We start from the raw sequence: 13,857 nt of genomic DNA, 5'->3' as shown, positions 1-13,857 counted from the left end.
GATGAAACTTGACAGCTCAGGGGAAATGGTGTGCCCAGGGGGCATCCGCCAGCTGTTATTTGAGGCTTTGTCCTCACCGGCGGGGTGACAGATAAGGGGAACAATGAGTTTCCTGGTCTATGATTGGATTTGGGAGGAAGTATGAAAAAGGAGCTATTGATGGTATTTGGACCTCAGGGCCTTGTAAACAAGGGGGATCAACAAATACCTAAAAATGAGTCAATCAGCCTTTTTTCCCTAAGTTTCTGTTGACCCTTCTCTGGCTTACTGTCTGCTCTGAAAGTTAGCAAGGAGAAGGGATCAATCACGGGCCCATGCAAATGTAAATATGGACCTTTTCGGGAGGACAAAGGATTTCCTCCCTATTACAGTAATCCTTAGGTCACATTCTTTTTGGGGCAAGGGTCAGAGAGGAGAAACGGGAAGGGGAACCAAAGTACATTTCATTCCATTACATACATTTCATATATTTTATACATTTCATAAGGCAATCCCATCCCCATCCCAAGCAAAGTTTATTACAATATTGGATCTTTATTATAACGCAAACTGGAGATCTCATAGTCCTTTGGCAAAGGTGCGTGGAAACGGAGGGTGCTTGCATTTCAAGGCAAGCACCAGAAAGAGGTTCGTGGCCAAAAACAGTTCAGAGAGTCAATAAGAAAAGGCAGAAGTCCAGTGATGGGCGCTGGGTTGATCAACAACAGAATCCATCGCTCAGCCCTTGGGGAACTATAAATACTTGGGAGGGGGGGGGGAAGATGCTCGGCATCACTACCAACATAGCAGTTCGAAAACATGCAAATGTGAGTGGATCAATAGGTACCGCTCCAGCGGGAAGGTAACGGCACTTCATGCAGTCATGCGGGCAACATGACCTTGGAGGTGTCTATGGACAATGCCGGCTCTTCAGCTTAGAAATGGAGATGAGCACCAACCCCCAGGTTAAGACACCACTGGACTTAATGTCAGGGGAAAACCTTCACCTTTACTTATTCCTGCTAGTAAGCAGAATGATCAGACCTGACCTTAAAAAAATCATAGTGCAAAAATACAGTTGAACTGTGAGAAAAACTGGGTGTCAGGATCATATGCTTATGCTGTAGTGTACCATGGTATCCATGTGCAGGTTATATTTGTTAGTATTTTGCATTCTATATTTCATTTGTTCACTTGTATGTAATGGGAATTAAGAGTACATGAGAAAAATGCTTCTTGGAAACTAATTTCCTAGCAGATGATAGTAACATTTATTTATTTAGTTTCCCCTGGCACTACGTAGGAATCACTGCACTTAGCAATATGAGCCAAACCCAGCAATTTGTTGTACAGCCATGATATTGTTTTTAATTTTTTTCAATGTTTGTTTTTTGTTTTGATATTTGATAGTGACTGTTTTTCAGTGCTTGTTTTAACCTGTATTTGTTGGGCATAACCCTTTGTAAGCCGCCCTGAGTCCCTTCGGGGAGATGGAGGGAGGGTATAAAAATAAAGTTGTTGTTGTTGTTAGTAGTAGTAGTAGTAGTAGTAGTAGTAGTAGTAGTAATATTAGTATTATTTGAAACACAACAAGATGAGTCTACAGCAGACAAGTTCACTCTGCTGGCTGTTGTATTGGATCACACGTCAGACACTTCCCAAGTGTCTAGGACTGTGTGATGTATCGGCAAATAATGCATGCAGATCCCAGTAAGGTGGCCTTTTGCAGCTGGAAGATGGTAATTTTGTCAGCGCCGATTGTGTTTAAGTGCAGGCCAAAGTCTTTAGGCACTGCACCCAGTGTGCCGATCACCACAGGGACCACCTTGACTGACTTGTGCCAGAGTCTTTGCAGTTCGATCTTTAAATCCTCATATCGTGTCAGCTTTTCCAGTTGTTTCTCTTCAATCCTGCTGTTACCTGGGATTGCAACATCGAAAATCCATACTTTGTATTATTATTATTATTATTATTATTATTATTATTATTTTGTAGAGATACAATATTTAGACTGATTGGTAGTTTTCTGGTGGTAAAAATGACCCAAGGCCTTTCTCTTGTGAAAGATGGAGAACTGGGAATGAGATCATGTTTAAATTATTTGACCAGTGGACGAAAAGACAACAAACTGTATAACATATATAACACATGACAAATGGGAAAATAGCATGCAAAGTATTTGGAATGTTTAGTTTTTCAAACTTTGACAGTTGCGACAACTGAGGTATAGTAGCTTTTTCCTACTTTTTAAAGTAAAGTAAAGCTTTTCTACCTCAAAGTGAGCTTATTGTGAGACAGATGGGACCTGCATCTGACACTGGGCATCTCCTCTTACAAACCAGCCCAAGCATTGCGGTCATTGAAGGAGGCTCTGCTCTCGATCCCACCCCCATCCCAAGCACGGCTGGTGGGAACAAGAGGGAGGGCCTTTTCTGTGGTCAGACCCCACCTCGGGAACTTCCTCCCTAAAGAAATAAAGCTGGTCCCCTCCTTCCTCTACTGTAAAAAACTACTGAAGACCTACTTTTGCACATTAACATATGGAAAGGAGGAGGATTAGATGGTTGAGAGATCATTGCCGGGCCTCTGGTTGAGAATTATTTTTATTTAGGTTTCCCTGGTCCAACATCGGCCCAACGTCCACAAAACCAAACCGCACTGTTCAGTGAACCCTTGCTGGCTGTTGTACACCAGTGTGGATGTTTTGTTTAGATTTATTGGCTTATTGGCCTATGCATTTTGACTAACCCTGTATTATTATAGAATTTTGATTGACTATGTGTAGTTTAGTTTATTGGGCCAGAGCGAAGAGAGAGGGGGCCAGGAAGGCAGTTCCACCTTGTTTCCTGTGCTATACAAATAATATAATATAATATAATATAATATAATATAATATAATATAATGTATATACATATACTATTTATAATATTATAATGTAATACAATATAATAATACTAATAATAATACATTATTATAATTATATATTTTTATTACATGTAATATTACTAATAATATTACAATATAATTGTATAGTACAATATAGTAATATACAATAATACTGATATTGTGCTATGCTAATAATGTAATATATTGTATGTATGTATATCTTGAAAGATCCACATAGTTAAAGCAATAGTATTCCCCATAGTCACCTACGGACGTGAGAGCTGGACCATAGGGAAGGCTGAGCGAAGGAAGATCGATGCTTTTGAACTGTGGTGTTGGAGGAAAGTTCCGAGAGTGCCGTGGACAGCGAGAAGATCCAACCAGTCCATCCTCCAGGAAATAAAGTCCGACTGCTCATTGGAGGGAAAGATATTAGAGGCAAAGTTGAAGCACTCTGGCCACATCATGAGAAGAAAGGAAAGCTTAGAGAAGACAATGATGCTGGGGAAAATGGAAGGAAAAAGGAAGAGGGGCCGACCAAGGGCAAGATGGATGGATGGCATCCTTGAAGTGACTGGATTGACTTTGAAGGAGCTGGGGATGGTGACGGCCGACAGGGAGCTCTGGCATGGGCTGGTTCATGAGGTCATGAAGAGTCGGAAACAACAGAAGGAATGAACAACGATACAACAACAAGCCACTCTGAGTCCCCTTCGGGGTGAGAAGGGTGGCCTATAAATGTCCTAAATAATAAATAAATAAATAAATAAATAAATAAATAACTGATATCAGGTTTAATTTACTGATGCTAGGTTTTTAATTTGATGTTAGGTTTTAATATTATTTTTATATGTGGGGTTTTTCTGGGATATTATGTTAGTATCATGAATGTTTGTCATTGTTATGTTGAAATCTACCCTGAGGGAGATAGGGCGGAATGCAAAAATTATTATTATTATTATTATTATTATTATTATTATTATTATATTTCAAATGTCTTTAAGTAATATTAAGAATTGGTTCTTGCTCCAGATATTGTTTATCCACCAGCATTAATGCATTTCAGCATGCTATTTGATGTTCATATTAAAGGCTCTGTTTTTGTTTTGTTTTTTTCTATTGCAGATTACCACTTCCTGCGCAAATGGGGTTTAGTAGCCGCTGCCATCTTGTTCATCCTTGGCATTCTCATTCTCACCTGTAAGAATGGATGACTGGCATGAATGCATCTGAAATCATCTAACATGAATGCATAAGAAATTTCGGTTTTGTTGTTATGGGGGTGGGAACAGTGTAACAAGCTTATTTCATTCATTCATTCATTCATTCATTCATTCAGTATTGCCACAGGACCAAGGGCAACTTACTTGGCTAAAACAAGGCTGAAAACCTGATGGAAAAAAAAGGTTACAACACAATGAAAGAGGCCATGATTAGATTTAAAGTGATTAAGTTTGACATGATCTTACCAAAGTGTGAAATAATTTCAAACATGCCATTAAAGATAATATTAGAATACATTACACATGCACATCATTAAAAAAAAACCCTCCCTGCAACCACATAAGGATCAAGTACTTTTGGTTGCTGGTAAAAGAATAGAAAGTGTATTTCAGGATTTTGAAGCACATATGAACATAATCTGGTATGTTGGGATTGGATCCTTCATAAAGAGAGAAAGGTACTTCATGGAATGTACAAATATAGGCAATACATGACTATTTTATCGTATCAGGAGCAGACCAAACAGTTGTATTGTATTTAAAAACAAAAAATAAAACAAAAAAGCCCCACAAAGTTTGCAAACTTGGCATTCTATTAAATGTGCTTGAACTGTAGCTGGCCACTTGGAGTGCCTCTGGGGTTGCTATAAGAAGTTCCTCCATTGTGCATGTGGCAGGACTCAGGTTTCATTGTAGTAGGTGGTCTGTGGTTTGCTCTTCTCCGCATTTGCATGTCGTGGACTCCACTTTGTAGCCCCATTTCTTAAGGTTGGCTCTGCATCTCGTGGTGCCAGAGCGCAGTCTGTTCAGCGCCTTCCAAGTTGCCCAGTTTTCTGGGTGCCCAGGAGGGAGTCTCTCATTTGGTATCAGCTATTGATTGAGGTTCTGGATTTTAGCTTGCCACTTTTGGACTCTCGCTTGCTGAGGTGTTCCAGTAAGTGTCTCTGTTTCTTGATTTAAGTCGTTGGCATGTTGGCTGATATTTGAACAGGAGATGTCACTGCCTTGGTCCTTTCACTGTTGTTGTTGTTCATTCGTTCAGTCGTCTCCGACTCTTCGTGACCTCATAGACCAGCCCATGCCAGAGCTCCCTGTCGGCTGTCACCACCCCCAGCTCCTTCAAGGTCCTTTCACTACTGGTTGCTATTTCCTGGCAGATGTCAGGTGATGCAATACTGGCTAAACAGTGTAATTTCTCCAGTGGTATAGACACCCTGTGATAATGCGGCATGTCTCATTAAGAGCCACATCCACTGTTTTAGCATTGTGAGATGTGTTCCACACTGGGCACATGACTGTATTTGCTATTTAAGTAGAAAATAAATTAGTCAGTGGCTTATTCCTGATGGCATCATTTTCAACTGTCCCTAATTGATATTTTGAAATCTGGCAGTATCACTTTCAGAACATTATTTCCACTCTCCGAGACGTCAGGGTTGTGGTTGCTTAGACATCACTGGCTGTCCATTTCATTCCCTTCAGTTCTTGACATATGAATTATAACTCTTTGTTGTCTCTCCATTTCCAGGTGGTAAACACGGGAAATTCCCAAGATGCCGTGGAAAGAAACGGGCAAGGTAGGATGCCATCCACCCTGGCCCCCTTTCCCCTTTCCTAATCCATTATTATAAGGAGCTCTTGGTGGTGCAATGAGTTAAACCCTTGTGCCAGCAAGACAAATCCGGGGAGAGTAAGTTGAGCTCCCTCTGTCAGCTCCAGCTTCCCATGCAGGGGCATGAGAGAAGTCTCCCATTCGGGTGTCCCCTGGGCAACATCCTTGTAGATGACCAATTCTCTCACACTAGAAGCGACATGCAATTTCACACACACAAACACACACAATCCATTATTTCTTGAATGAAGCTGAATGGCAACATATAAATAGAAGCTAAGGAACTCCTTTCACACAAATCCCATATTCAATTTCAGAAAGATTCCTGGAGGCTGCATTCCACTGATGGGCAGGGTAAATGAGCAGAACAAAAAATACCAGTATATATCTGCACAATTCTCTTTGTGCCACAACTACGCACTGGGCAAGAAATGTCAGCTTCTTCAAACCAGGATACTGCAAACCAAAAGCTGAGAAACCATCAACAATGAAGCCATGGGGAAATGTCCACGGCCATTCAGAAAAGCCCAAAGAAGTTGATTTGATCCCAGCATGTGAAGTTCAACACTCCCAAGATAAATGGACCACATCAATACTTCCAAGAAGCAGAATGTAACAGTTGCTTCACTTAGCAAAGTCCAAAGTGAAGCAGGAGCAGACCCCTGGTTTTTCCTCATGGACCCTCTGGCCATCCCCCTGCCTTCTCCATCTAAACTAGTTTGCTGCTGTCAGATGTATTGGAGGATGCAATTCTGTTGTCAATCGTCATACTCATGGGTGATCACTCATAATCAAGTACGATTGTCTTCTCGGGATGGTCATGGTGGTGGATCCATAAATGACTGTGAAGACCTATTCTGGATTTTATTTATTATTTATTTATTTAAAACATTTATATTCCACCCTTCTCACCCCGAAGGGGACTCAGGGTGGAATACAGCATATATACGGCAAACATTCAATGCCGGGACACAAATTCATATACACATACATAAACATTAAAAACATTTATCTCAATATTAAAATACACCATTTAAAACCATTGTAGACATCAGCATCAAATCTAATTGGCCTGTGTACAGTTATGAACACAACGATGGACAGGGTATAGGGATTTTATCTTTGAAGATCCCACCGCTGCTACCAATTGTACAGGTGTGGATGATTATGGAGGGAATTAATCTCAGGCCTCAATTGTGTATAAGAATATATTATAGAGGAGGCCAATTATTACTTGTAAATTAAGGTAACTGCCACCAACATGAGGTATTTGAGGTACCACCGATGAGATCTGGCTTTACAGACGCAGATTAATTGAGATGAGACGGTCTTCAACAAAAGATAACAAGTTTATTGTGTACAAAGCGTATGGTTGCAGGCTGTTAAATAACATATAGAACTTCGAATATCACTTGGTTTGTAATACAGTCCACCCTTCCAAATAACACAGCTCGTGGCTAACTTTTACTGAGGTGAAGCTCTTTAGTGAACAATGTTTCCTACTATGAATAGCCTTCCAATTTGATCTTTCCTTGATCAAATCTCTGATCTCTAGTCTTTCCTTGACTAGGGATCTTAACAAGCTTCCTTTAGTCTTCCTTGACTAAAGAAACTGACCAGGTTTTTGTCTTCAGCCCTTCTAAACTGAAAATCCTCCAGCTGCTCACACACACCTCTCTCCCAGGCTTTTCAAGCCTCCACACTCCTTCACACACTCACACACTCCCACTCTCTGCCCCTTTTCCAAAGACGCACATAACTTTTCCTGCTTGGCTCCGCCCACTTCTCACTCTCCTGAGCTAGCCTGCCTGGTCTCCTTGGCAACGCTCACTGTGGATTCGAACCAGATAACTCTAGTTTTAGCTACTGTTACAAACACAAATATATACTCTAACAGTTAAACACATACATAGTATCAATGACTTCTGCACAGCCTGGTAATTAGAACACAGAAATGCTGGACCACTCTCACAACCACCATGTCAGACTACACAGAGAAGCCATTGAAATCCACAAGCATGTGAACAATTTCAACAGAAAGGAAGAAACCATGAAAATGAACAAAATCTGGCTACCAATATTAAAAAACTCTAAAATTGCAACAGCACAACAACTTACTTACTTACTTAGGCGATCCCTCGTTGGACGAGTAAGATGGTCTTCCATTATGGATTTCCCTGTGGGTCCGTAGGTGGCTGTGGAGCCCTATTCTTGCTCTGCATCTTCTTCCGCAGTGAGGGCATTGGTTTCCAGGTGGAAGGCGTTCCCTGTCGGGGTTGGCTTGACGCGCCTTCCTCCTGGCACGTTTCTCTCTTTCACCCTCCACTCGTGCCTCCTCGAATTCTGCAGCACTGTTGGTCACAGCTGTCCTCCAGCTGGAGCGCTCAAGGGCCAGGGCTTCCCAGTTCTCGGTGTCTATGCCAGAGTTTTTAAGGTTGGCTTTCAGCCCATCTTTAAATCTCTTTTCCTGTCCACCAACGTTCCGTTTTCCGTTCTTAAGTTCGGAGTAGAGCAACTGCTTTGGGAGACGGTGGTCAGGCATCCGGACAACGTGGCCGGCCCAGCGGAGTTGATGTTGGAGGACCATCGCTTCAATGCTGGTGGTCTTTGCTTCTTCCAGCACACTGACGTTTGTCCGCTTGTCTTCCCAGGAGATTTGCAGGATTTTCCGGAGGCAGCGCTGATGGAATCGTTCCAGGAGTTGCATATGACGTCTGTAGACTGTCCACGTCTCACAGGCATATAGCAGGGTTGGGAGGACAATGGCTTTATAGACAAGCACCTTGGTCTCCCTACGGATGTCCCGGTCCTCAAACACTCTTTGCTTCATTCTGGAAAATGCTGCACTTGCAGAGCTCAGGCGGTGTTGTATTTCGGCGTCGATGTTGACTTTGGTGGAGAGGTGGCTGCCAAGGTAGCGGAAATGGTCCACATTTTCTAATGTTACACCATTAAGCTGTATTACTGGCATTGGAGAGGGATTGGCTTGTGACTGCTGGAACAGCACCTTGGTTTTCTCAATGTTCAGTGACAGGCCGAGCTTCTCATATGCTTCTGCGAAGGTGTTTAGAGTGGCTTGTAGATCTTCTTCTGAATGCGCACAGACGACATTGTCATCAGCATACTGGAGTTCTATAACAGATGTTGTTGTAACCTTGGTTTTGGCTTTCAGTCTGCTGAGGTTGAATAGCTTGCCATCTGTCCGATAGATTATTTCCACTCCGGTGGGAAGCTTCCCATCAACAAGGTGAAGTATCATAGCGATGAAGATGGAGAATAGAGTTGGGGCGATAACACATCCCTGTTTGACACCGGATTCCACCTTAAATGGGTCACTTTGGGAGCCACTGCTGTCCAAAACTGTTGCCATCATGTCATCATGGAGGAGCCGCAGGATGTTCACAAATTTGTTAGGGCACCCGATTTTGTGGAGGATGGTCCAGAGAGCGCTGCGATTCACTGTGTCAAATGCCTTTGCAAGGTCGATGAATGCCATGTACAGGGGTTGGTTTTGTTCCCTGCATTTTTCTTGGAGTTGTCGTGCAGTGAAGATCATGTCCACGGTTCCTCTGGAGGGGCGGAAGCCGTTCTGGGATTCTGGGAGGGTGTCTTCTGAGAGGGGCAGAAGGCGGTTTGCAAGGATTCTTGCGAGGATTTTCCCAGCGGAGGTTAGAAGGGAGATACCTCGATAGTTTCCGCAGTCTGTTCTTTCCCCTTTTTTGAAGAGGGTGATGATGGTGGCGTCCTTGAAATCTGCTGGGATTTTCTCGGTCACCCACACTTTTTCTATGAGCTGGTGGAGTTGGTGTGTTAGCTCAGGTCCTCCCTCTTTAAAGATTTCAGCAGGGATCCCATCTGGTCCACTGGCTTTGTTATTCTTCTGTTGGCTGATGGCATTGCTGACTTCTTCCAAACTAGGCAGTGCTGCAAGCTCATCCCTGGTTTGTTGTTGTGGGATTTGTGAGAGGACCTCGTCGGCCACATTGGAGCTGCGGTTCAGGAGGCTTTGGTAGTGTTCTTTCCAACGTAGTGCAATTGAGTTTTGGTCCTTCAGGAGTTTGGTTCCATCTGATGAGCGTAGAGGCTGTATGCCATGGTTTCTTGGTCCATAGATGACCTTTGTGGCTTTGAAGAATCCCTGAGCATTATGGGTATCTGCCAGGTGTTGGATTTCTTCGGCCTTCTTTGTCCACCAGATGTTCTTGAGTTCTCTTGTCCTTCTTTGGACCTCAGCTTTTGCACTAGCATAGATCTTTTTCTTAGCAGCACAGTTGATGTCTCTCTGCCATGCTTGGAAGGCTTTCCTTTTCTTGTCAATTAGCTGTTGGATCTCGATGTCATTTTCATCAAACCAGTCTTGATGTTTCTTGGCTTGGTATCCAATAGTTTCTTCGCAGGCTTGGATGATGGAGGTCTTCAGTTTGTTCCAATGTTCCTCAACATTTTCGGGGTGTTCTGTGGGTAGATGGTCCTTGAGTGCTGTTTGGAGATGGGCTCGTCTGGAGGGCTCCTGAAGGGCTTGGGTGTTCATTTTGCGCCTTGTCTTCCTTCCTTGGAGTCTGCGCTTGGGGGCGATCTTGATAGCCATCGAGGATCGAATTAGCCTGTGGTCAGTCCAGCAGTCGTCAGCACCTATCATGGCTCTTGTGAGGAGCACGTCACGACGGTCTCTGGCACGTGTGATTACATAGTCTAAGAGGTGCCAATGCTTTGACCGGGGGTGCTTCCATGATGTCTTGAACTTGTTTTTCTGGCGGAAGAGCGTGTTGGAGAGGAAACAAACAAGGACATCTAATCACCTCTCAACAAAAGTTTGCTCCAGGCACTACCAGGCCATTATATGCTAATCAAGGTGGTCAGTTGAAACATTCACACCTAGCTCCAGCAGACAAGAGTCCTTTGTCATTCCATAGATATATAAACCCTTTCCCCTAGCTCCAACAGCCCTCACTACCCCTGAGGGTGCTTGCCATAGATGCAGGTGAAACGTCAGGAGAGAATGCCTCTAGACCATGGCCATATAGCCCGAAAAACCCTACAACAACCCAACCATCTGATACATTTCCTGTCTGAACTCTGTCCCCTTCCTTTTACAGGACCTATGATGTGGCCCAGGCCTGAAGCCACTTCATATCCTGAGGAGCATTTGCACTGACACAAGCGCACCAATCAGCGTCACCCTGGATGTATCATATGGAAGCCTTTCCTATTCTTCTCCATGGAAAAAAAATAGCTGCTTAGCTTCTCTCAACGCAGTCCCCAACATCCTATCTATCTGACCTCCCAATATATATATTTCCCCGCTTTTCCTACAACACCTATCCAATTCTTTTTGGCTCTACACCTAAGATATATTTTCATTAAACTAATTTCCCTGTGGAACCAGAAAGATTGAAAGAATCGTGGACTGAACTTTCATTTCTTTGTGCGGCCTCAGGTTGAGAGAGACTTGAGTTGCCAAGAGAAACCTCATTGTGCCAATTCTGTTCCAAGAAGTCTCATGTTCTGTACTCACAATAATACTTTTGGGCGTGTTTTTTCTTCCTCCTATGTTTTCTGGCTTCGTTTCTTTGTTCTTTTGTTACCCTTTGCATACGAGGCCATGATAATATGAAAGGCCTGAATTGTGACATAAATACACGCTACCAGATGAAGTTACGACTGCCTTCATTTGTACCTGAGGACTCCAATTCTTGATTTAATGAAGACAAACGTGGGATTAGTGCTGGTATTTAAACAACTTGAAATATGAGCTCTTTATACCGGGTATCTTATATTATTCTTTGGAATAACAAAGATTCAGTGCCATTACTTCACCATCACCTCTTTGGTGCAACATTTTCAACCCTAAGGACAGCAGATCTCATCTGATCTTGGAAACAAAGAAAGGGGCCCTCTAGTGGCGCAACGGGTTAAACTGCTGAGCTGCTGAACTTGCTGATCAAAAGCTTAGTGGTTTGAATCCAGGGAGCAGAGTGAGCTCCTGCTGTTAGCCCCAGCTTCTGCCAACCTAGCAGTTTAAAAACATGCAAATGTCAGTAAATTAATAGGCACCGCCTCTGCGGGAATGTAATGGTACTCCATGCCTCCATGCAGGCCACATGACCTTGGAGGGGTCTAGAAAAAACACCGGCTCTTCGGCTTAGAAATGGAGATGAACACCACACCCCAGAGTTGGACATGACTAGACTTAATGCCAGGGGAAACCTTTACTTTTAAATACCCCAAGGACAGAGATCTCATCTGATCTTGGAAACAAAGCAATATAAGCCATTATTAGTATTTGGATGGGAAACCACCAATGAAAACCAGATGTTATAGGCTATATGTCAGAGGAAGGAACTGCTCCAAGTATTCCTTGCTAAAGAAAACCCAATGAAATTTGTGAGGTTGGAATAAGTCAAGAGGTGGAGTTCTGAATCCTCTTTGGTTGTAGGTGAACTATAAATCCCAGCAACTACAAATAACACCAGTGTTCACATTTGGGCTTATTGAGTATTTGTGCCAAGTTCGGTCCGGATCCATCATTGTTTGAGTCCACAGTTCTCTTTGGATGTAGGTGAACTACAACTTCCAAACTCAAGGCCGATGACCCCAAACCCTTCTAGTGTTTTCTGTTGGTCATTAGTTCTGTGTGTCAAGTTTGGTTCAATTCCATCGTTGGTGGTGTTCAGAAGGCTCTTTGATTGTAGGTGAACAATAAATCCAAGCAACTACAACTCCTAAATGTTAGGTCTATTTTCCCCAAACTTCACCAGTCTTCCCATTTGGGCATATTGAGTATCCGTGCCAAGTTTGGTCCAGATCCATCATTGTTTGAGTCCACAGTGCTCTCTGGATGTAGGTGAACTACAACTCCAAAACTCAAGGTCAATGCCCACTAAATCCTTTCAGTATATTCTTTTGGTCACGGGGGTTCAGTGTGGGAAGTTTGGCCCCAATTCTATCATTGGTGGAATTCAGAATCCTCTTTGATTGTAGGTGAACTATAAGTCCCAGCAACTACAACTCCCAATTCCAAAGTATATTTTCCCCAAACTCCACCAGTGTTCACATTTTGGCAAGTTGAGTGTTCGTGCCAAGTTTGGTCCAGATCCATCATTGTTTGAGTCCACAGTGCTCTCTGGATGTAGGTGAACTACAACTCCAAAAGTTCAAGGTCATTGCCCATTAAACCCTTCCAATATTTTTTGTTGGTCATGGGAGTCCTGTGTGCCAAATTTGGTTCAATTTCATTGTTGGTGGAGTTCAGAATGCTCTTTGATTGTAGGTGAACTATAAATCTCAGCAACTACAACTCCCAAATGTCAAGGTCTATTTTCTCCAAACTCCATTTGTGTTCATATTTGGGCATAAGGAATATTCGTGCCAAGTTTGGTCCAGATCCATCATTGTTTGAGTCCACAGTGCTCTGTGGATGTAGGTGAAGTACAACTCCCAAACTCAAGGTCGATGCCCCCGAACCCTTCTAGTGTTTTCTGTTCGTCATGGGAGTCCTGTGTGCCACGTTTGGTTCAATTCCATCATTGGTGGAGTTCAGAATGCTCTTTGATTGTAGGTGAAGTATAAATCCTAGCAACTGCAACTTCCAAATGTCAAGGTCTATTTTCCCCAAACTCCACCAGTGTTCCCATTTGGGCATATTGAGTATTCGTGCCAAGTTTGGTCCAGATCCATCATTGTTTTGAGTCCACAGTGCTCTCTGGATGTAGGTGAACTACAACTCCAAAAGTTCAAGGTCAACACCCACCAAACCCTTCCAGTATTTTTTGTTGGTCATGGTAGTCCTGTGTGCCAAGTTTGGGTTAATTCCATTGTTGGTGGATGTCAGAATCAGGGCCGTAGCCAGAAAAATTTTTTGGGAGGGGTTGAAATTTTCGGGGGGGGGGGGGGAGCGGTTGAAAATTTCATGGGGGGAGGTTGAAACCTGCCTCCTAGGTCACGCTGAAGCAAAGAGCGCAGCAGGGGGCAGAGCAGCCTTCAATAGCCTGCAGCTCCGCCCCTGTCAACCACCTCCACCAAGTCTGGCCTCCTTAATGAGAGCATTCAACACACACACCCCACAATGACAGTAATAATAATAATAATAATAATAATAATAATCCTTTATTTGTACCCCACTACCATCTCCCGGAGGACTCGGTGCAGCTTACAAG

At 43.1% G+C, this 13,857-nt stretch overlaps 1 protein-coding gene across 2 annotated transcripts in view; it reads left to right on the top strand.

The window, feature by feature from the left end:
• Nucleotides 1-11,355, top strand: part of LOC132780222 (FXYD domain-containing ion transport regulator 5-like) — a 31,537-nt gene extending 20,182 nt beyond the window's left edge. For both annotated transcript variants that reach the window (XM_067462145.1, XM_067462146.1), the window contains exons 8-10: nt 3,992-4,066; nt 5,618-5,666; nt 10,798-11,355. In XM_067462145.1, the coding sequence (XP_067318246.1) occupies nt 3,992-4,066; nt 5,618-5,666; nt 10,798-10,822 (149 nt within the window). In that variant the 3' untranslated portion in view covers nt 10,823-11,355. The remainder of the gene's footprint in view (nt 1-3,991; nt 4,067-5,617; nt 5,667-10,797) is intronic.
• The last annotated feature ends 2,502 nt before the right edge of the window (nt 11,356-13,857 follow it).

The sequence above is a fragment of the Anolis sagrei genome, chromosome Y, assembly GCF_037176765.1.
Source record: "Anolis sagrei isolate rAnoSag1 chromosome Y, rAnoSag1.mat, whole genome shotgun sequence".
NCBI classification, from domain to species: Eukaryota; Metazoa; Chordata; class Lepidosauria; order Squamata; family Dactyloidae; genus Anolis; species Anolis sagrei.
The sequence above is the reverse complement of the archived record's forward strand: the minus strand, read 5'-3'. Positions and strand labels throughout refer to the sequence as shown.